Source organism: Falco cherrug, chromosome 1 (assembly GCF_023634085.1).
Source record: "Falco cherrug isolate bFalChe1 chromosome 1, bFalChe1.pri, whole genome shotgun sequence".
Taxonomy (NCBI): Eukaryota; Metazoa; Chordata; class Aves; order Falconiformes; family Falconidae; genus Falco; species Falco cherrug.
This window is the reverse complement of record NC_073697.1, coordinates 100,882,829-100,909,886: the sequence shown is the minus strand read 5'-3', so window position 1 is coordinate 100,909,886 and position 27,058 is coordinate 100,882,829. Positions and strand designations below refer to the sequence as shown.

The 27,058-nt window shown below is 45.7% G+C and overlaps 1 protein-coding gene across 1 annotated transcript; it reads left to right on the top strand.

Annotated features, from left to right (window-relative positions):
• The first annotated feature begins 798 nt into the window (after nt 1–798).
• On the top strand, nt 799–25,097 carry LOC106631212 (uncharacterized). Its single transcript, XM_055702985.1, has 8 exons — nt 799–897; nt 1,325–1,463; nt 1,534–1,611; nt 10,983–11,239; nt 11,724–11,771; nt 13,015–13,195; nt 18,829–18,934; nt 23,814–25,097. The coding sequence occupies exons 1-8, from the start codon at nt 799–801 to the stop codon at nt 23,848–23,850; spliced, it is 945 nt and encodes a 314-aa protein (XP_055558960.1). The 3' UTR covers nt 23,851–25,097.
• The last annotated feature ends 1,961 nt before the right edge of the window (nt 25,098–27,058 follow it).

Below are 27,058 nucleotides of genomic sequence, written 5' to 3'. Positions count from 1 at the left end.
TAAAAAGTGTCACGGGTAAAAAGTGTCATGGTTAAAAAAAGGTATCACAGGTAAAAAAAGTATCAGGGATAAAAAACGTCTCACGTGTAAAAAGTCTTACGGGTTAAAATGTCTCGGGTAAAAAAGGTCTCACATGTAAAAAGTATTACAAGTAAAAAAAGTCTCATAGTTAAAAAAGTCTCATGGGTTAAAAAAGTCTAACGGGTAAAAAGTCTAACGGGTAAAAAGTCTCACGGGTAAAAAAGTCTCAGAGGTAAAAAGTCTGACGGGTAAAAAAAATCTCACGGGTAAAAAAGTCTCATGGGTAAAAAGTCTCATGGGCAAAAAAGGTCTCACAGGTAAAAAAATTCTCATCGGTAAAAAAAAGTCTCACAGGTAAAAAAGGTCTCAGGTGTAAAAAGTGTCACGGGTAAAAAGTGTCATGGTTAAAAAAAGGTATCACAGGTAAAAAAAGTATCAGGGATAAAAAACGTCTCACGTGTAAAAAGTCTTACGGGTTAAAATGTCTCGGGTAAAAAAGGTCTCACATGTAAAAAGTATTACGAGTAAAAAAAGTCTCGTAGTTAAAAAAGTCTCATGGGTTAAAAAAGTCTCACAGGTAAAAAGTCTCACGGGTAAAAAAGTCTCAGAGGTAAAAAGTCTGACGGGTAAAAAAAATCTCACGGGTAAAAAAGTCTCATGGGTAAAAAGTCTCATGGGCAAAAAAGGTCTCACGGGTAAAAAAAACGGGGCACCCGTTCCCGATGTGCACGATCGACGGGAGGTCCTTTGTTGCGGCTGCCGTCCCTTCTGTCCTCGATGGCGATCGCCTCGTGGAACTGGAATTGGGCGGCATGCCCTCTCCTCTCCTCTGCCCTGCCCGACACGGCCCGGCTCGACTCGGCTCTGCTCGACTCCGCTTGTCTCTGCTCGGCTCGGCCCGGCTCAACTCCACTCGGCTTGGCTCGGCTCGGCCCTGCTCAGCTCGGCTCAGATGCCTGCTCGTCACTCTCGTGTGGTTCAGAGGCTATACGCTCCCTCCCCGGGACACTGTGCCACCGCAGCAGGCGGTTACATAGGTCAGACCAGGCCGTTTCTGACCGACCCACCTCTCCATTCGCACCCCCCCCTCCCCTGCGGCGGTAAGATCCCAGCGGGCTCTTTCCTTTGCCGGGGAGCCTCCCGGGATGCCGCATGGAGCGGCCGAGACCAGTACCCTCGCGTCCGGGACGCTTTTGGGGGGGGAGGAGCGCTTGGCCAGAGGCGGAAGCCAGTTCTACCTCGGCACAGGGCGCGCATCCTCCAAGAGGCGGTGGCGGTCTCCAGCTCTCCGCGCGCCCTGTAGTTGGCCGGTGACAATCGCCTGGAACTGATAGACAGACCTGGCGGACAGGGAGGACCTCAGTCAGCCTCGCTGGCCGTCAAGAAACGGGCTCGAGAAATCCCTGCCTTTGGGCGGTCGAACCGGCGCGAACGGGGCACCCGTACCTGATGCGCACGACTTAACCTAAACCCAAACATAACCGTAACCGTAACCATAACCGTAACCCTAAGCTAACCCTAACCCTAACCCGAACCGTAACCCTAAACACAATCATAACCCTAACTGTAACCGTAACCGTAACCGCAACCGTAAAACTAACCCAAAGCGCCTAACCATTACCCTAATGCTAACCCTAACACTAACCGTAACCCTAAGCGTCTAACCGTAACCGTAACACAAAACGTAACCCTAACACTAACCCTAACTCTATATGTCTAACCGTAACCCTAACCCAAACCCTTCCTGCCCTGTGATGAGGTAGACCTGGCCTTCGATTCTGCCACCTTTCGCTGCCGGGTAGACCTGGCCTCGGGCTGCCGCTTAGCACTAAGGAATAGAGCTGGCCTATTCCTCTGGCATCTTCTCCGGTGGAGGTGTGCATGGGGTGTGCCGTGGAGCATTTTGGCTCCGGCCGAGCACAAAAGTCAGCGGTTCCCCATGTCAGCCCAGAAAGCAGGTAGCACAACTTTTGTGGTGTGCTTCACATGACTGCCATGGCAAAATGAGAACTACCAACAGAAAATCTTGCTGGAACCTTCTCTGGTCGAGCTGTGCATGGCATGTACCTAACCTTAACATCAATCCTAACGCAAACCCTAAGCGTCTAACCCTATCCTTTTACCCTAAGTGTCTAATCCTAAACCTAATGCTAACCCTAACCCAAACGCTAACCCTAACGCTAACACAAATGCTAACCCTAACCCTAACTCTAACCCTAAGCCTAACCCTAACCCTAAGCCTAAGCCTAACCCTAACCCTAACCCTTACCCTAACCCTAACCATTTGCCCTAAGTGTCTAACCCTAACCCTAACCCTAACTCTAAACTTAAAGCTAACCCTAACGCTAACCCTAACCCTTACCCTAACCCTAACCCTAAGTGTAACCATAACCTAAATGCGAAGTACCTAACCCTAACCCTAACGCTAACACAAATGCTAACCCTAACTCTAACCCTAAAGGTAACCCTAACCCTAAGCCTAAGCCTAACCATTTACCCTAAGTGTCTAACCCTAACTCTAAACTTAAAGCTAAACCTAATCCTTACCCTAACCCTAATCCTAAGTGTAACCGTAACCTAAACGCGAAGTATCTAACGGTAACCCTAACGCTAACCCTAACCCTAAACCTAACACAAACCCTAACCCTAACCTTCATCCTAATCATCTAACCATAATCCTAACCCTAAGCGTCTTAACCATAACCATAACGCTAACCTGAACACTAACCCTAAGCCTAATCTTCTAAACTTAACCCAACCATAACCCTAATGCTAATCCTAACCCTAACCCTAATCCTAACCCTAATCCTAACCCCAACCCTAACCCTAACCCTAACCCATAACCGTAACCCTAAGACTAACCCTAACCCTAACCCTAAACCTTACCCTAACCCTAACCGTAACCATTTACCCTAAGTGTCTAACCCTAACCCTAACCCTAAGTGTAACTGTAACCTAAACGCGAAGTATCTAACCCTAACCCTAACGCTAACCCTAACGCTAACACAAATGCTAACCCTAACCCTAACTCTAACCCTTAACGTAACCCTAACCCTAAGCCTAACCCTAAGCCTAAGCCTAAACCTAACCCTAACCCTTACCCTAACCCTAACCCTAACCATTTACCCTAAGTGTCTAACCCTAACCCTAACCCTAACTCTAAACTTAAAGCTAACCCTAAACCTTACCCTAACCCTAACCCTAAGTGTAACCGTAACCTAAACGCGAAGTATCTAACCGTAACCCTAACACTAAGCCTAACCCTAAACCTAACGCAAACCCTAACCCTAACCTTCATCCTAAGCATCTAACCATAATCCTAACCCTAAGCATTTTAACCATAACCGTAACGCTAACCTGAACACTAACCCTAAGTCTAACCTTCTCACCATAAACCCTAACCCTAAACTTAACCCAATCATAACCCTAACGCTAACCCTAACCCTAATCCTAACCCTAACCCTAACCCTAACCCTAAGCATCTAACCGTAACCCTAACCATAAACAATAACCGTAACCCTTTACCCTAAGCGTCTAACCCTAACCCTAACGCTAAACCTAACCCTAACTCTAACCCTAACGCTAACATTAATGCTAACATAACCCTAACCGTAAGCATCTAACCATAACCATAATAATAACCATAACCCTAAAAACAACCATAACCATAACACTAACCGTAGCAGTAAACATATCCGTAACCGTAACCCTAACACTACCCCTAACTGTAAGCGTCTAACCGTAAACATAATGCTAAACCTAACACTAACCCTAACCCTAACGTAATTCTAACCCTAACCCTAACCCTAACTCTAAGCGTTTAACCGTAACCATAACCCTAAACCTGACCCTAACACTAAACGCTAACCCTAACCCTAACCCTAACCCTAACCCTAGGCATCTATCCATAACCCTAACCCTAACACTACCCCTAACCGTAAGCATCTAACCGTAACCATAATGCTAAACCTAACACTAACCCTAACGCTAACGTAATTCTAACCCTAACCCTAAGCGTTTAACCATAACCATAACCCTAAACCTGACCCTAACCCTAAACGCTAACCCTAACCCTAACCCTAAGCATCTATCCATAACCCTAACCCTAACCCTAACCCTAACCCTAACCCTATGCCTCTAAACGTAACCCTAATGCTAACCCTTCCTGCCCTGTTCTGAGGTAGACCTGCCCTAAGCCTCTGCCGCCTATCGCTGCGGGGTAGACCTGGCATCCGCCGGCCGCTTAGCACTAAGGGGTAGATCTGGCCTCTGCCTCAGGCATCTTCTCCTGTGGAGGTGTGCATGGGGTGTGCCGTGGAGCATTTTGGCTCCGGCCGAGCACAAAAGTCAGCGGTTCCCCATGTCAGCCCAGAAAGCAGGTAGCACAAATTTTGTGGTGTGCTTCACATGACTGCCATGGCAGAATGAGAAATAAAAACAGAAATTCTTGCTGGAAACTTCACTGATCGAGCTGTGCATGGCATGTACCTAACCTTAACCCAAACCCAAACCCTATCCCTAAACCTAATCCTAACCCTAACCCTAACAGTAACCCTAACCCTAAAAGTCTAACTGTAACCCTAACGCCAACCCTAAAACTAACCCTAACCCTAACCATAACTCGAACCCTAACCCTAACCCTAACCCATCCTGCCCTGTGCAGCGGTAGACCTGGCTTCCGCCTCTGCCGCCTTTCGCTGCTGGGTAGACCTGGCCTCGGCCGGCCGCTTAGCGCTAAGGGGTAGAGTTGGCCTCTGCCTTCAGGCATCTTCTCTGGTGGAAGTGTGCATTGGGTGTGCCGTGGAGCATTTTGGCTCCGGCCGAGTTCAAAAGCCAGCGGTTCCCCATGTCAGCCCAGAAAGCAGGTAGCACAACTTTTGTGGTGTGCTTCACATAACTGCCATGGCAAAATGAGAACTACCAACAGAAATCCCTGCTGGAACCTTCTCTGGTCGAGCTGTGCATGGCATGTACCTAACATTAACCCAAACCCTAACGCAAACCCTAAGCGTCTAACCCTATCCCTTTACCTTAATCGTCTAACACTAACCCTAATGTTAAACCTAACCGTAAACCTAACGCAAACCCTAATTCTAACCCTAACCCTAAATGTCTAACCCTAAGCCTAACACTAACCCTAACCCTTTACCCTAATCGTCTAACCCTAACCCTAACGTTAAACCTAACCCTAACCCTAACGCAAACCCTAATCCTAACCCTAACCCTAACCCTAACCCTAACCCTAACCCTAACCCTAACCCTTTACCCTAATCCTCTAACCCTAACCCTAACGTTAAACCTAACCCTAACCCTAACACAAACCCTAATCCTAACTCTAACCCTAAGCATCTAACCCTAACCATAACCCTAACCTAAATGCGAAGCGTCTAACCGTAACCCTAACGCTCACACTAACCCTTAACCCTAAGCATCTAACCGTAACCCTAACCCTAAACATAACCGTAACCCTAACCCTAAACCTAACCCTAACCCTAACCCAAACATTTTACCCTAAGCGACTGACCCTTACCCTAAACGTAATCCTATCCCTAACGCTAACCCTAACCCTTTACCCTAAGCGTCTAACAGTAAACCTAACCCTAACAGTAACCCTAAACACAACCCTAACCATAACCATAATCGTTACCATAAACCTAACCCTAACCCTAAACCTAACGCTAACCCTAGCGCTAACCCTAACCCTTACCCTAACACTAACCGTAAACCTAACCCTAACCCGAAGCGTCTAACCCTAACCCTAACGCTAACCCTAACCCTAACCCTAAGTGTCTAACCATAACCCTAACCCTAACCGTAACCCTAAACCCAAACGTAACACTAACTGTAACTGTAACTGTAACCGTAACCCTAACCCTAACCCTAACCATAAGCTTCTAACCGTAACCCTAACTCTAACCCTAACACTTACCCCAACGCTAAGCGTCTAAACGTAACCATAAGCCTAACCCTAACCCTTTACCCTAAGCGTCTAACGCTAACCCTATCCCTAACCCTAATGCTAACCCTAACCCTAAGCATCTAACCATAACCCTAAACCTAACCCTAACCATAAAACGAAACCTAACCCTAAACCTAACACTAAGCGTCTAACCATAACCCTAACACTAACTGTAGCCCTAAACCCAACCGTAACTGTTAACCATAACAGTAACCCTAAACCTAACCCTAACCCTAAACCTAAGCCTAACCCTAAGCGTCTAACCATAACCCTAATGCTAACCATAACCCTAACCCTAACCTCTAACCCTAAACACTAACACTAACCCTAACCATAAGCGTCTAACCATAACCCTAACCCTAACCGTAACTCTAAACCCAACTGTAACCCTAACTGTAACCATAACCGTAATTCTAACCCTAACCCTAAGCATCTAATCGTAAACCTAAGGCTAACCCTAACCCTGACCCTACCCCCAACCCTAACCCGAACCCGAACCCGAACCCTAACCCTAACCCTAACCCTAAACCTAAACCTAAACGTAATCCTAACCATAGGCATCTAACCATAACCCTAACCCTAACTGTAACCCTAAACCCAACCGTAACCATAACTGTAACCGTAACCGTAATTGTAACCCGAACCCTAACCCTAACCCTAACCCTAACCCTAAACCTAAACGTAATCCTAACCATAGGCAACTAACCATAACCCTAACCCTAACTGTAACCCTAAACCCAACCGTAACCATAACTGTAACCGTAACCGTAACCGTAACCCTAACCCTAACCTTAACCCTAACACTAAGCATAACCGTCTAACCATAACCTTTTACCCTAAGCGTCTAACCCTAACACGATTGCTAACCCTAACCCTAACTCTAACCCCAACGCTACCCCTAATGCTAACCCTAACCCTGACCCTAAGCCTAAGCGTCTAACCTTAACCCTAACCCTAAGCGTCTAACCATAACCCTAACACAAACCCTAACACTAACCCTAACCCTAAGCATCTAACCATAACCCTAACCTTAACTCTTCCTGCCCAGTGCTGAGGTAGACCTGTCCTCCGCCTCTGCCGCCTATCGCTGCCAAGTAGACCTGGAATCAGCTGGCTGACGCTTAGCGCTAAGGGGTAGACTTGGCCTCTGCCTCAGGCATCTTCTGCAGTGAAGGTGTGCATGGGATGTGCCGTGGAGCATTTTGGCTCCGGCCGAGTGCAAAAGTCAGTGGCTCCCCATGTCAGCCCAGAAAGCAGGTAGCACAACTTTTGTGGTGTGCTTCACATAACTGCCATGGCAAAATGAGAACAACCAACAGAAATCCTTGCTGGAACCTTCTCTGGTCGAGCTGTGCATGCCATGTACCTAACCCTAACCTTAACCCTAACTCTAACCCTAAACCTAACCCTAAACCTAACCCTAACCCTAAACATAACCCTAACCTTAACACTAAACCTAACGCTAACGCTAACCATTTACCCTAAGAGTCTAACCCTAACCCTAATCCTAACCCTAATGCTAACCCTAACCCTAACACTACCCTAACGCTAACCCTAACCCTAACCCTAACCCTAATCCTAACCCTAATGCTAACCCTAACCCTAACCCTAACACTACCCTAACGCTAACCCTAACCCTAACCCTAACCCTAACCCTAACCCTAACCCTAACCCTAACCCTTTGCCCTAAGCATCTAACCCAAACCCTAACCCTAACCCTAATGCTAATCCTAACCCTAACACTATCCCTAAACCTAACCGTAACCCTAATCCTAAACCATAACCATAAACCTAACCCTAACCTTAAGCGTCTAACCGTAACCCTAACACGAACCGTAAACGTAAACACAACCGTAACCGTAACCCTAACTGTTTCTAGCGCTAACCCTAACCCTAAGACGAACCCTAACACTAACCCTAAGCGCCTAACCATAACTCTAACCCTAACCGTAACCCTAAACTCAACCGTAACCCTAACCCTTAACCTTAACTGTAACTGTAACCATAACTGGAACCCTAACCCTAACCCTAAGCGTCTAACCGTAACCCTAACGCAAACCCTAACCCTAACCCTAAGCGTCTAACCATAACCCTAACCCTAACCCTAACCCTAAACCCAACCATAACCCTACCCCTTAACCTTAACTGTAACTGTAACCATAACTGGAACCCTAACCCTAACCCTAACCATAAGCGTCTAACCATAACCCTAACGCAAACCCTAACACTAACCCTAACCCTAAGCGTCTAACCATAACCCTAACACAAACCCTAACACTAACCCTAACCCTAAGCATCTAACCATAACCCTAACCTTAACTCTTCCTGCCCAGTGCTGAGGTAGACCTGTCCTCCGCCTCTGCCGCCTATCGCTGCCAAGTAGACCTGGAATCCGCTGGCTGACGCTTAGCGCTAAGGGGTAGAGTTGGCCTCTGCCTCAGGCATCTTCTGCAGTGAAGGTGTGCATGGGATGTGCCGTGGAGCATTTTGGCTCCAGCCGAGTGCAAAAGTCAGCAGTTCCCCATGTCAGCCCAGAAAGCAGGTAGCACAACTTTTGTGGTGTGCTTCACATAACTGCCATGGAAAAATGAGAACAACCAACAGAAATCCTTGCTGGAACCTTCTCGGGTTGAGCTGTACATGGAATGTACCTAACCCTAACCGTAACCCTAACCCACACCCTAACCCTCACCCTAAGCGTCTAATCCTATCCCTTTACCCTAATGGTCTAACCCTAACCCTAACCCTAACGCTAACTCTAACCCTAACCCTAACGCTAACCCTAACCCTAACCCTAACCCTAACCCTAACCCAAACACTAACCCTAACCCTAACTAACCATAAACCTAAGAAACCCTAACCCTAACCCTAACCCTAACCCTAGTACGCATGCACAGTAGCGTTATTGGCAAACTAAGGGCAGCGCATGTGTAGAATCGGCTTGATGCCATGGGGCGTGGTTTCCATCGGCGCATGCATATTACGAAATCGGCTTTCACGCATGTGCAGTTGGTTTTCTGGCAAAAGTAAGAGCAGCACATGCGAAGACTCAGTTTGACGCCGTGAGGCATGGTTTCTGGTAGCGCATGCGCATTATGAAATAGGCTTTTACACATGCGCAGTCAGATTTCTGGCAAAACTAAGGGCACCGCATGTGCATAATGGGCTTGACGCCTAGAGGCATGGCTTCCCGCGACGCATGCGTATTATGAAATCAGCTTTTACGCATGCGCAGTTGAGTTTCTGGCAAAGCTATGGGCAGCGCATGCGCAGACGCAGCGGGGCGTGGTTTGCTGCAGCGCATGCACATTACAAAAGAACCTTTTAAGCACGCACAGTGGTGTTTTTGGCAACAGTAGGACACCGCATGCGCAGTATGGGTTTGAAGCCACGGGGCGTGGTTTCCGGCAGCGCATGTGCATTACAAAATCACTTTTTACGCATGCGGAGTGGGGTTTCAGGCAAAACTAAGGGCAGCGCATGCACAGAATCGGCTTGACGCCACGGGGCAGGGTTTGTGGCTACATATGCATATTACGAAACCCACTTTCACGCATGCATAGCAGCATTTCTGGCAAATCTAAGGGCAGCTCATGCGCAGACTTGGCTTGATGCCTAGGGGCGTGCCCTTCTGACAAAACTAAGGGCAGCGCATGCGTAGAATCGGCTTGACGCCGCGGGGCGGGGTTTGTGGCTACATACGCGTATTACGAAATCCGCTTTTACGCATGCGTAGTAGCGTTTCTAGCAAACTCAGGGCAGCGCATGCGTAGAAGTGGCTCGACTGCAACGACCCGGGTTCGCGTCACGCCGTCGGTAGAATCTTTCCCGCACAAAGGACACGCGTTCGAGCCCCGTGGTCTGGTACCAATTTTTGGTCGCCAGAGGGCACCAGCGCTCCCTCAACCGTGCGGCTGCAGTACCCAAATATTTTCGCTAGATGGCAGCAGCGTTCCACCAACCGGGTGGCTGCAGTACCCAAATTTTTTCGCCAGATAACAGCAGCGCTCTACCAACCGGGCGGCTGCAGTACCCAATGTTTTCGCCGGATGGCAGCAGCGCTCCACCAATCCTATCTGAGCACTGGTACGGTGAGCACGGTCCGAGATCCCAGCCCAGTTTACACCACCGGACCACGGGAGCTGCTCGCTGCGGCTTCAGGGTTCACATAGCTCTGCCCTTTTCCCACTCGCAGCCCAGGCATTAATACTTATTGCCTCCATATACAAAAGCACCCACGTGGCTCAAGCTGTTAAATCCTTTCTGTATGACACATTCCATTTTGCTGTGGGAAATAGGGGTGCATTTGCTCTGTTTGCATTACGAAGCATGTTAGTAACAGCGATTTTAAATATATTTTTTTTAAATAGAAGAGATTTTGCAGGAGTGCACTTTTTGAGTTGGAAAAAACGAGTGGTGTGAATGTGTTGCTTAGGAAAAGCTCATACAAGTCTTCCCCTGCACAAGTAAGCCATTATGAGCTGTTGCACGGTTTAACCTCTTGAGCTCATAGCCGTTCCCTGTGACGGGAAAGTGAGGTGTTACCAGAATGAAGGGGTGCAGAGTACGCGGCAGGGCTGGAAGGTGGGACAAGGGAGCGGGGTCTTTCCTCCGCCTGCCTCTCCCCGCCCCCCCCCCCCCCCCCCCCCCAGGTAGCCGTTCTCGGCACAGCCCGCACCCCGCCGGTGGCCCCCGCAGAGCCCCGGGGGCCGGCAGGCTCAGAGAAGCCCGCGGCAGCACCGAACCCCTGCCCGCCCCGGCGCAGAACGGGAGCCCCAGCCCCTCCTCGGCTGGCTCCGGGCCGGGCCGCGCTGCCCGGCGGGGCGGGGCCGGAGCCGGAGCCGGCGGGCGTGGGCGGGGCCGGCGGCGGGCCCGGCCCGGCCCCTGAAGGTGGGCTTATTTCCGGCCCGCGCGGCACCCTGGGCCGGGGTCTTTGCTGGGAGCCTGGAAGACTTTCGGGCCGGGACGTGCAGCGGCGTGCTGCGTGAGCGGTCGGGCTGAGGGCGGGCGGAGGCCGGTGGGCGACCCGGGCGTGGCCGCCGGGCAGCGGTCGGCTGGGGGGGACGTGGCGGGCAAGCGCTCGGACGCGGCAGGGAGCGCCTGCTGGCGGCGGCGGGCGGCCCGAGGCGGGCGGCCCGGCCCGGGACCGGCGGGGCTGCCGGCGGTTCGCGTCTCCCCGGCAGTGACGGTGGTCAGCGGGCTCCTCACGGTGCTGCGTTTTTTTTTTTCTTGGAGCTGCGCTGCTACCTCAGCGAGGAGGTGAGGAGCGGCGGCGGGGCGGCCCCGGCGCTCCCTTGTGGCGGCGGGGCCCGGGAGGGGGGTCGGCCCGCGGCGCCCTGCCGCCCCCCCGCCGCCTCCGGGCTGCCCGAGCAGCCGTTGCAGCCGCCGCAGCTGTGCGCGGGGCGTTGTCTTTCCCCTGGCCGGGGCCGTGGCAGTGGGCTGGGGCTGCCGGCCCCCGCGGGCCGCAGAGGCTGCCTTGGGGCCTGCTGTAACGCTGTCGCAGGGAGCAAGAGAAGGAAAAGAAAGGCGGCGGTGGAATCCCCACCCGTCGCCCCCGACTGCTGATTTCTCTAAGTATTACAAAGGGCAAGCGTTGAACTACCGGGGAGGGTTGGGAGGCTCTGGTGTCTCGCTGATCCTGTGTCTTTACAGTCAGCTCCTGGGCCAGAGCAGCCGAGGGGAAGAGGCCTTTTGATTTACTTCCCAGTGAAACGGGGCTCTTTTGTTTTTTCTTTGTACCTAGGTTCATCTGGAATTGTACATTGACAAATCAAGGGGAGCTAAACTGCAGGTCAGTCTAGATGTTACTTTTCCACATATGCCTTGTGCTTGTGAGTCGGACTGCTGACAACGGAGGGATAACGTCTGTAGCTGCCGAGGGCCCACAAGGCTCCGTGTGCCCGCTGCTTCTGAGTGCTGCGCTGCTGCTTGGGCAACAGCCAGGGAGGAATTGGTGATACCTCGTGGTTACGCAGCCAGGCCTGCTGGGCGCTTAAACCAGTGCGTCCAGTCAGGCAGTATTATTTTTCTAGGTCTTAAATGAGCCTGAGGTATAAACCCACTTACATTTCTGTATGGCAGTGTACTTTGTCAGAGAGCTCAGTCGCACTGATGGAGCTGGCACAGCTCTCTTGTGATTCCAGATTTGACTATCTTGTTGAAAGGCTCGAGAGCCTGCTTTGGAAGTCACTTGACAAGGCATAGCTTTGCTGTGATTTTTGTACTTGAATTCTGACTGTAATGCCAATGCCACTTGTTAGCTTTTCTCCAGCAGTTATAAAAGCAGAATGAGCGTTAAGAATCTGATTACCTTTTAACTAAATTCAAAACCAAGTTGAGGGATGAAGTGACTGGAAGTCCTGCAAGTCTGGCTGGGTATTACTGCCATGCATGTTATCTGCCTGTCTACTGATCGTTCCTGCCTCTTGTTCTGTTGTGGTAATTCCTTTGGGTAATGCATTGGGCTCTAGATGTAGTGGATCTTGACTTCCTCCTGAACCCCCGAGATGTTATCGGTCTTTGCCTTCCTCACCTTTCACAGGGTGTGGGAAGGCCAGAGAGACGAAGCCTCGGCTGTTCTGTGTGGAGAAGCTGTCAGCCTTCTAAGAGAGCATGTAGCCAGCAAGCGCATCATGGTGCTTTGGTACCAAGCTGATACCACAGGCCTTAATCTTTTTTTGTAAAAAGGGATCACAAGGAGATGTGCTGATGTTGAAGGGGGAAAGGTGGTGGGGGAAGAAGTAGGAGGCAGCTTTCAACCAATTTTAGGCTTAACTCCTGTGTTCCTAAAAATGGTTCTGGTCTTTGAGGGGTTTGCTTTTGGCTTTTTGCCTTAAGCGCGTCTACCTTTCAGGGTAATGTTTTCTTGGAAGTTGGAAATGGTCCTTCTGGGACACCAAACCAAACCCCATACCTCGGAAGGCCATTTAGCCATTTATTCCCTGTTGGTCACTTGGCCCTAGCCGTACACGCTCTCCCGGTATGGCACATTCTTACCCTGCTGGCTGAAAAATTCTGTCTTTTCATTTCCTCAGCTTGCCACAGGCCATAACACTTGTTTGTTCATAGACCGCTTTCCTTGCTCGCTGCTTTCAGATTTGAGCATCGATGCCATGGATATAACAGGAGAGCAGCAGCAGGACGTAGAGCACAAGCCATTTAAACAATGCTTGGATAAAGCTGCCCATCGTGTGACTCCAGAAGTCGACAGACACGGTAAGATGCTATTCTGCCATTCTTGGATGGATGCTCTCATAGCCTTTCCATCACCGTATGCCTGCTGTGAGATTTGTGGGAACCAGGGACGGTTGAATTCACAGCATTTTAAACACCACAAATTCTTGAAGAGTTTATAGGACACAAATCTATTACACTGGCAGATCAGACAAGCTCCTCTGTGTGTGTGTGTATATATATTATACTCGGTACTTTTGCGAGGCAAGTCCCTCTGAAATTGGGACAAGGACTCATTGATGCATTTCAGGAGCAAAGCTGCTGAGTGAACAGGCTTTTCCTACTAGAAATCAAGCAGCTGCTCTGGCAAAACTTGACTTTGGTTGCATCTTTAAATCCTAGGAGGCTGACAAATGGGACAAGCTGGTTAAAGAGCCTCTCTCCAGGGAAAGCTCCGCTGACTTGACCCTTAAGCCTAAACTTGCATCTTACTATGTTTGCTTTGTGTGTGTTAATGCATACCTGATAAATCAACTGAAATCTATTAATCAGTTACAAGTTGGAGTAAGTGGTCTTTGGCTACATAAACCTCTCCTCTGCGTTTTTTTACATCTTATGACTTACTGTTGTACTTCAGTACAAACCAGGAACGATTCTGGTAGTGTTGCAATCTAACAGTAATGCTGTCCCGACTTTGTCTTTCTAACATGTGAGGTCCTTATTATCTGTTCTGGGAGATAGTGTAGTTCTGTGTATTGGCATGAACTAAACTTGCTGATTTGTTGTAACTCAGATTTAACTTTTCTGTTCTTAAAAGCTGAAAGGCTAAACTAAGCCAAGAGCTGAACAGTGGGTAGGTACGAGAGCTTCTCCTGTTGTCACAGAAGTGAGGTGATACCGTTCTTACTGTTGTGTCATTTAGCAGTCTTTCTGTATTCAGAGGCTGTGGCATGACGAATGTACTGTCTGGGGTCAAACCCTGCTTTTCTGTATCTAATTCTTTGTTATCACATGTAGGCCTCCTGCCTTACTTGTGTTGCCAGCCTCCACTGGGATTACTCAGTCTGAACCGGTTGTTCTCGCTTCTTATTATCAACGGAGAGGAAGAGAAACTTGCAAGGAGTAAACAGTCTCATCCAGGAGAGGCATTTTGAAAGCGATCAAATTACATTGCATGCAACGAGCAATTTCTTCTGCTGTTTGGAAAAAGTATATAGCTAGTTTGATTTCCACCACACGTGTGGTAAGTTAGATTGGAAGTGTCCACCCACCTTTGTGAAACTCTATGATTATCAGTTTCTGTTAGTAACACTTGATGTTCAGTCAGTTATTTAAATGGCAACTATAGCCATAGTGTGATAAAGGAAAAATCCACACAGACATGGTTACCGCTGGGCTTGCTTTAGTCACAACTCAGAGCTGGGCCACCACCCCAGCGAGTGGCAGAGAACCAAGGAATACAGCACAGCTTATATACACTTATCAGATCATTAGTCAATGTCTGAAGTTTTTAGGAGTTTCCTTTGGTCCTGTTGGTTCTGTGAATCCATCACCTGACTTTGTCCCAGTTGATTCACCTGCTCAGGTCCAGTCTATGCCTTGGTTCCAAGCTCCTCCTTGGATCGTGATCTTCTTTCTGCCTGCTTTAAGTCACACACTCCTTCAAGCGTGCTTAGTCTTTGAACAGGCAGCTCCTATTCACATATACCAATTTTTCTAAAAACACCTGTGTTTCTGAGAGCACCTGTGTCCACAAATTGAACATCTGTTGCTTCTCTGTTCTCCCACCGATTAACTGGAGTTGGTTTTAAACCAGCCTTGGATTAGGGCTGTGCTAGGGATGAGGCCTGGTTCTGCCACTTAGCTGCTTCAGCACTTTAAATTTCTTATTTAAAAATACATTTTCTTTAACATTAACCTTAAATTTAGCAAAGCATACCTAAATATTATGGAGTAGTATGTGGAGGCTTTTTCTGATCATAGTTACATTAAAATAGTTAATAGCTTAATGATTTCTATGGTAGGTTGCATTCTGTGCTGGGATGTCATCTCATTAATTTCCATTGGACGGCAATAGAGGATTGAATTTTTAATTTTTTTAGTATTATTATTTATTTCCTGTTTCCTTCCTTTTAACATGGGTTGAGTTTTCCAGTGTCATGTGTCATATCTGTATGCAAATGGAGGACCATGTTAACAGCACTAAACTTTGCATGTGGAGTTTTATGTACTGCAGTTTCTTTATTGTATCTAAGCTGTGTGCAGTACCTCTGGGCGCTCTCTGAGACAACTTGACAGGCAGCTACTGATTACATTCAGAAAGCTGTTACTAGTTGCTGTATCTTGAAAGACTCCATGTGTTGTACAGGTGTTCTTCAAATGGCAGGAATCATGGCTTTGACAAAGCATAGGAATTAAGCTGCATTCTTCCTGACGCTATCTTTTAGTGTAGTTACAGGATCAAAACTCATACTAGTTGAATTCTTAAGTGTACTCTCAACTTGTTTGAATGTTGTAAGCTGTAGAAAGTAAGTCTCATACAGTGGTTTAAGAATGGGTATATTTTCCTAAAAGTTTTTATTTGCTTGATCGTAACTAAACTACCATAAAGAAGCGAGGTTAATGATTGATTTTCATGCATATTTCATACTTTCTAATTAAAATCTCTTTTTTCTGTGGCTAATACAGATGTCTTTAATACTTACTTCTGTCCACCTGTTATACCTCCCAGTCTCAACAAAGAGGGTCCCCGATAACATTTTGTCCCCTCAGCAGTGTCTGACTTATCACCTGCCCTGGCCTTTTTGAGGCTTTTAAGAGGGTAGTGCAGCAGTGCCTAGACAGTGAGCCTTAGAGGGCTTTTGTAATCCAGCAGACTTGGTCCTGTCCTTCAGGATTTGTGAGTGAAACAGCCTGGTTTTAAGGGGCCTCTTCTAATAAGAACCCATGTTTTTGAAAATTTTAGACATGCAGTTCCTTGGCTCATTTATTCCAAACTCGAAAGTTTGCAGACCTTTGGTATTTATTTTTGTTTTTTGGGAAAACCAAGGTCCTGTTTGAGTTTTCTGGAGGCATGTCTTGCCCTTTGGCAGGTTTCAGCTGTCACCAGCTCTCGTCTCCTCTGTTACAAGTTCCTCTGCAGCCTTCTGCACTTAAGAACATAAAACTCCATGAGTTTGTGCCCCAGCTGTACTGCAGCTGCACATTCAACACACAGAGTGAGAGCTCTCTGACTAATTGGCGGCTGTGGTCTGGGAGCCAGTAATGCTACTGCGCATGCACCAATACAGGCTGGGAGGTGAAGGGAGCCACAGCAGGCCTGCAGAGAGGGACTTAGGGGGTACCGGTGGGTCAAAAAATGGACATGAGCCAGCAACCTGTGCTCGCAGGGCAGAAAGCTGACCATATCCTGGGCTGCGTCCAATGAAGCGTGACCAGCAGGTCGAGGGAAGTGATTCTGCCTCTTTGCTCTCGTGAGACCCACCTGGAATATTGCATCTGGCTCCAGAGTCCTTGGCAAAGCAGGTCCAGAGGAGAGCCACAAAAATGATCAGAGGGCTGGAGCACCTCTGCTAAGACAGGCTGAGAGAATTGGGGTTGCTCAGCCCGGAGGAGAGGCTCTGTGGAGACCTTATTGTGGCCTTTCAGTACTTAAAGGGGGCTTGTAAGAAAGATGGGGACAAACGTTTTAGTGCGTCCTGTAACAATAGGACAAGGCTTAGTGGTTTTAAACTAAAAGAGGGTAGATTCAGACTAGATATAAAGAAAAAATTTTTATTAAGAAACTTTCATTGTAATGGGCTTCTGCTCAGCATTGCCTTTGATAACACAATCCTCAAGGGCAAAACTGGCCTGACCTGAAATGGAGAATTGCTGTGCTCCCTTTTAAGCACAATTTTTCCTAATTATTTCCAGCGTGTCCTTTGACATGCTGGGATGTAAGTACATCTGCGCTCATTCTCAGTTTAAATGCCACCAGCCAACATCTACCACTGAACAGTTTCTAAATCTGCAACTGAACCGCCCTGTTGGGTTTTCCCTGCTGCCTTTGGAGGAGCCATGCCTCTTTGGATGCCTCCGTTACCAGTGAGGCCTATCGTGGGATTGCAGTCTCTCTTTTGGCCACAGCAAACTATATACTGAAGGAGGAACCCCTACAACATGGATGTGCAGCATAACGTATGTGGTATGGGACCTTTATAGGCATTAAAGAAAAAAAAAGACCATTTGTAGCTAACTGAGCCCGCTTCAGGGAGTTTTGTTCCTCCTAAATCTTCTCATATCTCCTCTGCCACTGTATCTCTGATAACTTGTCCTTGATTCTTAGCCATTCCCCAACCCCCTTCCTATAGTATTGGTTGTTTTCTGAGAAATACAGATTATTAAAAACAAATAAACAAGTACATAATGTGGGATAGAGGTCTGACTATTGAGCTAATGGTAAATCATTAGTAACAGTAATAATCAGAAGGCTTTTTCTAAAGCATGATACATTCATTACCAAGCTTCAAGGAACTAAATACATTGATCTGGAATTTGCTCTATTTCCAGCAAAACAAAACATGTTCAAGTGAGAAATTCAGCTACACCCTCAGAATGTAATTAACATATGATTTTTCAGATTGTATTTAATTTATAAATATGAAATTTGCATCTGGGAAACAGCATGCTCATTTGCATGTGATAACCGTACCAGAAGCCCAAACAACACTTCTGCAATAGATGCGTCAAGAGGGAAAAAAAAAACCCCAAACAACCAAAACGGTGAGATCAGCCCTCAGGACTACTCCACAGTCATCAAACAAGCCAGCGTTCATCAATCAAGGGCATTCAGTTTTGCTACAATTTCTTACACAGGCTTGTGTTCTGCAACATAAATCCTGTCTATTAAAGCTAAAAGGTTGGGGCAACAACTGCTGGGGAATACCATCATAATGAATTGCTGTTGAATTTATGTTTTAAATTTCATCCAGTCTTATGTTCCAGGCCCATAAATATTCAACGAGTCTTGTAAGTCCTTGGAAAGAAAATATTAGACCCATACAAGCAATTTTAAGTATAATTATCTTTCAAGCGACTTCACTCAAATTGTTTTGCATTTAAGACTAATCCTTCTGTTGTCCTGCAGCCCTAATTATAGTATTTATCTTCCCCCTTCAAAGCCCCATTTCTTATCCTAGCAGCTTTTTAAGCAAGGCACACCTCAATGAAATACAGATAAAGCTCCAAAAATAGCACTTGTTCTGTTTGCAGGAAAAACCTGCACTGTGCATTTACCCTGCGGCTAATTCTGTATTTCAGGATCTTGAAATGTACTGTTAATTAATGCAGTTACACACATTTTATTTTGCAATTAATTCTGCCATTGAATCCCCAGGAACTGAATGAAAGAAGTGGACCTGTACAATGGGTATACTATGCTCTTTCTTTTTTTGGCACAATTGCTTCAGAAGTGGAGGCAGTTTGGTAGTGTGTGGCAAAACCCAGCTAGAGCCTGTGGTGCGTAGAATGAGAGCTTCCTGAATTAGGATTTAATTTTAATTAGCCCTAAAGCACACATATTACAATTTTTAGAGTTAGTTTCTACATTCCCATTACAGACTTAACAGTGTATTCTCTATGAACACTGATTCTGAGTTAAGTCTTCCCATTTTTGTGTGGTCCCACGCAAAAAGACCAGCAAGGATTCACCAGTCTTGGCTCTGCTGTTCTCCCCGGCAAGGAGAGCCAGCACTGCACTTCCTGCCTCTGCTTCTGCCCTGCTGTGGAGAGCATTAACAGGTAACTGCTCTTACCCCTTACAGAGGGTCTCAGTAGGAAGCAGGGGGGGTCTTTGCTCCCTAGAGTGAACAGAAAATTTGTCAGACTCTTGTCCTTTGCCGAACGCACAATCAACAGCTGGCTCTGAACACCAGCCTTTGGAAAACAGGTTGTACTGAAGTTGCTTACCTTAGCAACAACCAGAGTACCTTAGAGGTGGACTATACAGTGTTTGGAGGGACATAACGTAGCTTGATAGAACTGGGGAAAAGATTTAGTTATATCTCTCTAAGGATTTAAGGAGAGCAATAGTCAAGCTTTCCTCTTTGGACCCATTACAGCTAATTTTAGAAATGGAGAGGGTTTCAGACTTATGAAGTCGCAAATGAAAGAAACAGCAGCGGAGGGAGGAACCGGAGGATGACTGTGGCAGTAAGGGTATTGGCACATTCTTTCAATATTTTAGAGTGATATATCAGAAGATTTAAAAAGTGTTTGTGCTCCTAATGCAATTCATTTACTGTCAACTTAGCCTGAGTATTAAGCAACCCAATCATCTGCAAATGCTACCTTCATGTTTAATGAATACACAAGCACTTCAGTCTTCTTTTTCAACATATTTTCTCTTGTCTGTTGGGCTCATAACCTAACCTGTCCTGTCCCTTTGTCCCCTCAGTCTTTTTAATCTTTTGGTCAAGAGCCATTCCACATGAAAATAAAGAAACAGTTTTGTCAAAGGCTTGTCAGCAGAGATGGGTGCTTCCATGTGGAAATCAGTCATTTAACGGCTTAGTGGGATCTGAGCATTTTTTTTTTTTTCGTTAAGTTGCCCAAAGTAATTTCATCACTCCAGGATTTATTTCACTTCCACCCTTTTCTGCCTGGTTGGTCCAAGCCCAGTTGCTTTAATGTCTGAAACTTAACCCCCATCTAAGAGCAGGGCTCTACAGCCTTGCACATGTTCCAGTATTCTTAGATGCCACAGGTACCTTTAATTCTGTCTGACGTAGCCAAAGGAAAGTCTTGATCTTCCAAAATCTTGATTGTGTTTAGAATTTTAGAGAGTAAAGGATACTATAAAAAAAAAAGGACACATGGTCCCCAATATAAGAGCAAACTGTAAGATAAAACCAGGATTTCAAATTTTTTAAAGACAGTCTACATTTTCTAGAGAGCTAGATAATTTTAATGTACAATTTAATCCTCTTCAAATGAACCATATTTTCATCTAATAACTATTCCATGTCATTCCTATGACATCTGATTTTAGGTATTGAGGCCACTTGAAATCTCTCACCCTTTCCAAAAATGTAGGCCAGCATTTCTTTTGTCCAGTGCCTGAAAAATGGTTCTAGAAATTCATTTTGCCTAGAGCATTGACTTTAAGTTAATTTAAAACATTTGTTTAAAATTAAACAATACATTTTAATAAGAACAGCAGAGAGCATCTGGTTACTGAGGAATTTTAGTTGTGGACACATGACCTGAAACAGCGTATAGAAAGAAATCCCTACAGCACCTTTTAACCCTTCCTCCTCCAGAAGCAAGTCATATAACCTCTTTATGATATTTATGCTTCTTGCATTGCAATTTCCATTCTTGTGTATTTCAGCACAAATCTTCTTAAGGCATAAGTCCTGCTATAACTATAACCTTGCTAGATAGAGGTCTCGTACTTCATTTATTTGATGCAATCATGTTACCTCAGGCACTGAAACTAAAAGCCCCTCTACTGCCTCAGAAATTAATCCCTGCCATTGAAAAGCTGTGCTGTTATTTTAGAGGCTTTAATGAAGTGAAATGATCTACAGAATCTTTAATTTAATTTTGAGTAATATATCACAAGGTTATATGCTTGGAGCATAGCCTTTGCCATCCCTTACAACCTCCTAGCTTCTTCCCTATTTTTTTTTCTTTTAAAAATAAATTTAACAGTAGGAGTTACCTGAAATCAAATTAAAACAAATATAAACTCCTTCTTAACTTGTACAAGTGTTCACAGCTTACCTCACCCACTGCAATGCATGGCCAAATCACTTTGCTGTTTGTGAACCGCCAGGGGCAGTGCCTACCCATCCCCTTCACTAGCCCTTGCTCTCGTGGGTCCATCTGGTGAACACAGCTACAGATGAGGAGCAGCAGAAGTGTTCCCCAGGCTTTAGCCACAGTCCAGCTTGCATTTTCCCCCCTCAACAGCACTTTGTTTCTTTGTTACCAATTTTTCTTTATTTAAATACATTTAAAAGTATTAAGAAATGCATCATTTTTGCTCTACTGTCTTGAGAAGGAAATGTAACTTGGTTATTATATAAAAATTAACAATAGGTAACCTTCCTTTAATTGAATAAAAGTTTGTTTCCTGAATCACAGCAAACCAGGTTTCTACTTTAAGCAAAGACAACATGATGGCTTGATCTCAAATCCCCCAGAAAACTGTATCCATCCTTAACTTTGCACAGTGTAGGTGTGTAAGAATCAGTATGTTTATTGGGACCTTCCTAAGATGTCACACTGGATCACCTGATGTAAAATGTGTTCCTGATCCAGTACAGTTTTCACACAAACAGATAACATGCATGCAAGGACTTCCATTAATGTGTCTTAATATTAGAAGTTTTCTGGGAAGACAGAAATTCAATGATGGGAAGCAGGGAAAAACCAATGAAAGACAGATGAAATGGGCACTTCCACAATGCTCTTGCAGCAGGTGTCACATAATATAGATGCTATTCTCCCAAACGTCCTCTTAGTTTTGCCTGGAAATGCATGTGTTCCTGTTCCCATCTATTTTTGGGAAGGCCAGAAGTGCCCCAGAGCACTATAATTATCTCCGTCAGAAATGTCAGAAGAGTTTACAGCTGAAGTAGGTGTCTGCCCAAACAGGAAAATCAGGTACAGCCTCGGGTGTTGGAGAGATACGACAATCAAGTTGCTGCACACAGTTATCAGGGGAAGATCTGGGAATCTGGCTGTACTAGCAGAAGAGATTTGTGTAGCATCTCTGCTTTAGAAAATGAGTCATATTATCCCTCTGGGCTTTAGCTTCAAGCTATTAAAGGCCAAGAAGATAAACTTATTTTAACCAAAACCTTCTTGCTTCATCTGTTGGAAGGAAGAAAAGCAGACAAGCCCTTCAACATAAATGCAGTAATGAGGATACACTTGTGATGCTTTCCCTGCTTTTCTCTTTATTTATTTCCAGTCTTCCCTGCAACACATTCCAAGGTTAGAATCTTTCTACTGAGTAGCCTGATATAAGTGGTTTTAACAAGCAAAGTCAAATTTTGTTATGGCAGCGTTAAAATTTAATTACGTTGAGTTTTATGTGTGACTGAGTATCCATATATGGCAAGAAGTGAAAACTACATTTTCAACAACATATTTCAACTGGCAGTATCTTGTTGAGAAATGCAAAAAAACCCCAAAACATTATTAAAGAGAGTAAGCCTTGCAAAGACATTTTGGAAGGACTAATGGCTTAGACCTTGAGTTCAGATTTGGGGAATGCTGAATACCAAATAGATGCCCAGCTACAAGCAGCTTTCATGTGTGTCTTTCCCCTGACACACCAGGGCCTGATATTCACTGGAATTCCCATCTCCCATTGATTTTATTAGGAATATTGGCTGTGCGGTACAGCTTTGAAATCAGACTTTTGTGTCATAATCCAGGCACTCAACACTAACTACTGCTTTAAAACTGAGGATTTAAAGTGTTCCATCTTGTTAGTTCACCTGTATTTTTCAGAGAAACAGAAAATTCCGAGAAATCCAGATTTTGCAGAGTTTGCGACAACACGCCGCACATAATCTCAGAGCGAAAGGCTCCTTCTCTGGCCTTGGGTACACCAGCTTCCTCCATGGAGTGAGGGATAGTTGTGGGCTGATATGAAAGCCGCAAGTATCCATTTGCAGAGCAAGCAGATTAACACCGTAAGCCACTGAATCATTTCCACTGTGTATATAGGCAACTGCATAAGCAAAACACCCATGTTTTGCTGCATATTATACTCCTTTATTTTTGAATACAGTAGTTCCCTTGGCATTAGTAGTAAATGAACAGTAAGTTCATTTCATCTGAAAGACTAAACAAACAGGCACTATCAATGAGAATAAATCAGATTGCAGCAGTACTTTCAGGTAGCTGGTAAAAATAATATTTTAATCTAACTCAGCTGTAACTGCCATGAACTACTGGGAAGGTTAAGGCTGTGGCTCAGTATCCTAGTGAGAAAACACACAGAATTATTCAAAGCATGCAATTTAGTTGCCAGTCACTTGACTGGGATTAAAAGCAGAAGATGGCAGAGCTGCTACCCCTGCCACCAACAAAACAAAGATTAATGGAATATTCTGAAAGACCAGCCATTTAGCAAATTTAATTTATTTTTTTCTTATTATTGTTTAGTCCAAAATGAGGAGTAAGCCCACTTTTAAGACTCTGGACTAGGGTTTGTGAGATGTGAGTTCAGTTCTCAGCTGCAGCATGGACTGCCTGGTGCGGACAAGCTTGCACAGGAGATGACCGGCCCCATTTCATGGGACTCCTTGCAAGGCAAAAGTAATGGGAAAGTTTGAGCTGCTCAAATGCAGTGACTCTAAAACCACAGTGATTGCTGCAGGTAGCACTATTTGGATGTGCTCTGCTGTAGCTAAAATTAGAATCTAGCTCTGAAGGATTTAGTGCTCAGTGAACTCTGTCAGGCCTTTTCAGGGGCAATGAGCAATATACAGTTTGAAATGTATTCTTTGTTAATCTCAGTGAAATGAGAAATAACATGACTGCAGTCTGTGCACTTGCACCAGATTAAAACCAGTCCTTAGCATGCCTTAGATGTAACACAGTGCCTATTCAAAGGAATAAGAGCAGAGAACTTTATTTTTTGCCTTTTCTTCCACAGAGAGCCTTACCCAGAGACTGCCGCCTTATTTTTTTGACACCAACATGGTCATCTAATTCAAACTTATGCAGAGCAGAGACCTTCCCACTTCCTACGTCCAGGCTGGTGGCATCACCTGAACCAGAACATTGCTTCCAGAAAAACATCTGAAACCACAAGTGACAAACCTGTTGCAATCCTTGATGACTTGTTCCCTCACTACAAGAAACTCGTTTCTGGTTCTGCATTTGTAGAGCTACAGCTTCATACCCTGATGGTCATGTCTTTGCCTATGGATTAAATAATCTGTTAAATTTATGATTCCCACCTGAGTGCTTAGGGGTTGTGATCAAAGCACCACAAAAGTTCCCTTTGATACATGGCATGGATTGCACTCTTTGACTCTCTCCGAGATGCTTTCCAGTCTTTCAGTCATTCCCCTTTCTGAATCCTCATCAGTTCCTGAGCCAGTGTGTGTATGAGACAACAGCTGGTGCAAAGAGGAAGGTTAAGTCCTACACTTCTGAAAATGTTTCACTTCTCTATTTTGCTGCCCAATACCTGCTAGACCTGACAATTCAGCACAGCTATGCTGACTACATGGGTCTGTTGAGGACATCAGCTTTGCCAGCTGTTCAAGGATTGGACACCCACTCTGCCTCTGCTTTCCAAGCTGCGGGACTGGTGGGCTGGGCTGACAGCCAGCTTGTAACTCCATCCATCCTCATGAGCTCCACTTTCCAGGCAGCTGCTGGGGACCAAGTCCTCTCTCCAGTTCATCAGTGCATGGCCACTAACCCTAATGTTGCAGCTCCAAAACCAAGAGGAGAATTGGCTCCCCAGCAAGTTTTAAGAACACAAAACCTGTCCATCTGTGATACAGATGCACAGCCCAGCCCTGTGCCTTTGGGAACTGGATCTGCAGCAAAGGTGTAGAGAGCTTTATGGCAAGTGCTGGAGGCCACAATGCCTGTGAAGGACCTTGAAGGCTAAAGAAGAAAGAAAGTAAGATAAGGTTGGCTGAACACCTGAAGAAAAACGGGATATGAAGCAAGGCCCAAGTGGATGTGCAATGCCATGTCTCAGCCGCTTGCTAAAAACATGAGACTCACAGAGATAAGAAAGAAGAGAGGAAAAATATGCAAGAAGTTCAGTGCATTTGTAGCTTAGTAATTAACTGTAATTATGTGTAGCCAAGAAGTGTGTGAACAGTATTGATTAACCAATTTTAATATGTTGCATGTGAACAATGAATGAGGATATGTAAGCATGGGGTTTAGACTAATAAAGGGTCTTCTGGTCGGATTCTGGAGTCCATGTCTTAATCTCCTCACAGAGGTAGCGCACAGGGTGCTCTCAGAGGTCTTTTAAGTCTTAACAACCTGAACTCTTTGCTAGAGAATATCTGATGCCAACTAGACCAAAGTTATCAAAAGGATATGGTAATAAAAGGCTGATTTTGATTGTGGATGTCAGCACAGAGTTGGAGGGTTCTAATAACAGTGATAACAGGTATACTACCAGCAACTGTCTTGGTAGTCATTAAAAAAAAAAAAAGAATAAAATAAGAAAAACTTAATAAAATAGTGTTTTCTAGGCAAGAGACCAGTTGTTAGTGTTGCTCTTTTCTGTAAAAATTGAAAGAGACTATCCCCCAAATCAAACTGCTTTGCAACTGAAATAGGCATTTGTAATTAAAAGGAAAAATAGCAGGAAAATCGATTGCCATGTACATGGCTGCCTTCCCCCCAGCAGTAAGCTGCCCACCCTCACTGGGCGGGGGGGGGGGGGGTGGGGGGGTGGGGCTGCCCTGGGACAGAGTTTGGCTGTGCATCCCCCCCTGCAGCCCCCAGCCTGGCCCAGCCCCAGGGCTCCCGCCCGCCCCTGCTCGCCTGTCTCATAGCCTGACCTGGGGAACAGCTGTTTGCTGCAGCCACAGCTCAGAGCACGTGGATGAAAGATGTTCTGGGCACAAATCAGTGTGATCACAGCTTGGTGAGGGTAAAAGATGCACAGGCTCAGGAGGGCCAGGGAGCCCAAGCAAACCTGTAAGAAAACAGGTCTGTCACTGGGGAGCTGACACCTACCTCGCTGCGCCAGCACTCACCCTGTGCCCAGCTCTGATAGCTTCGGATTGGGGCTGCATTTTGTATTTTTTTATATTTTTTTTTTTTTTTTTTTTTTTTTTGCTACAGTGCTAAGTACTGCTGGGGAGAAGGGTATATACCCACGGTACTACTGTTTCCCTCCCTTTTGTCCCATGAGGTGTCTGTAGGTCCTGCTTAGAAATGGGTATGCACATAAGTACAGCCTATGCCAGGCAGCTTGCAGGAAGGCTTAGCTGCAAAATGATGCCAGCCATGATATAGCTCAAAAGACTTAAAAAAAAAAAACCAGGTAGTTACTATATATTGTATATACTAAAAATTAGAAGAGATTTAATCTGTCATTAAAATCATTGTCACTACAGGAAAAAGCTCTGTGGAATATTACTCTCTATTGACTTTGATGGGAAACTGTATTTCTATTGAGTGAGAAATCAGGAGTGGTCTTTTGTCCCATGAGCATCTGCTTTCCAGTAAGATCTTTAATTGACTTCTACATAAAGATTATGAATGAATCAAAAACTGGTTTATGCCACAAGCAGTGACACATTTTTTCTCTTCCACACCAAATGTTTAAATGTCAATCTATTAACTTAGCAGATTGCCCATTGGAAATAAGGATGCCTTTGGAGGCTTGGAGCACAGGCTGTGTTCCTTATTAGCCCCTTCCATTTGTTACGTTGCATTTTAGTTTATATTGAATATTCATTACCATAAGGTAAAAATTAAAAAAAAACCCAACCAACCACACAGCAAATCAAGACTTTATGAGCTGAAACTTCACCTGCTTTGCAGAGCTGTAACAACACCTGGGCTAGCCTGCCCCACGTATTTTGGTGCTTCACACAGCTCAAGAGCTCAGATCTGATAGCAACAGATAAGGTTAAAGAAACAAAAACCAGGTGGAAATTATTACTGCCTTGCTTTTTCTTGGCACCATATGTAAAAGAACTGTATTCATGTCAGATTCCCTGAAACACAGCATGAGATGACAAAACATCTCAAGAGAACTGAAACGTAACAGCAGCCTCCAATCAACCGGAAGAGAAACCCAAAAATATGCTTTCCTATACTGTATGTATCACATACCAGTTAAGAGGTCTAACGGCAACCAGTGCCTCCCTCTCCAGCCCCTGCAAGGGGAGGCTTTCTACCTATTGT

What these genes read in the sequence shown, in the direction of transcription:
- LOC106631212 (XM_055702985.1), top strand. Translation starts at nt 799, where the DNA reads ATGGCGATCGCCTCGTGGAACTGGAATTGGGCGGCATGCCCTCTCCTC. An exon ending in CCGTAACCGTAACCGCAACC is followed by an intron (nt 1,612 to 10,982) that starts GTAAAACTAACC and finishes GGTCGGGCTGAG; the next exon opens with GGCGGGCGGAGGCCGGTGGG. An exon ending in GCTGTGGAGAGCATTAACAG is followed by an intron (nt 18,935 to 23,813) that starts GTAACTGCTCTT and finishes TTTCTTCCACAG; the next exon opens with AGAGCCTTACCCAGAGACTG.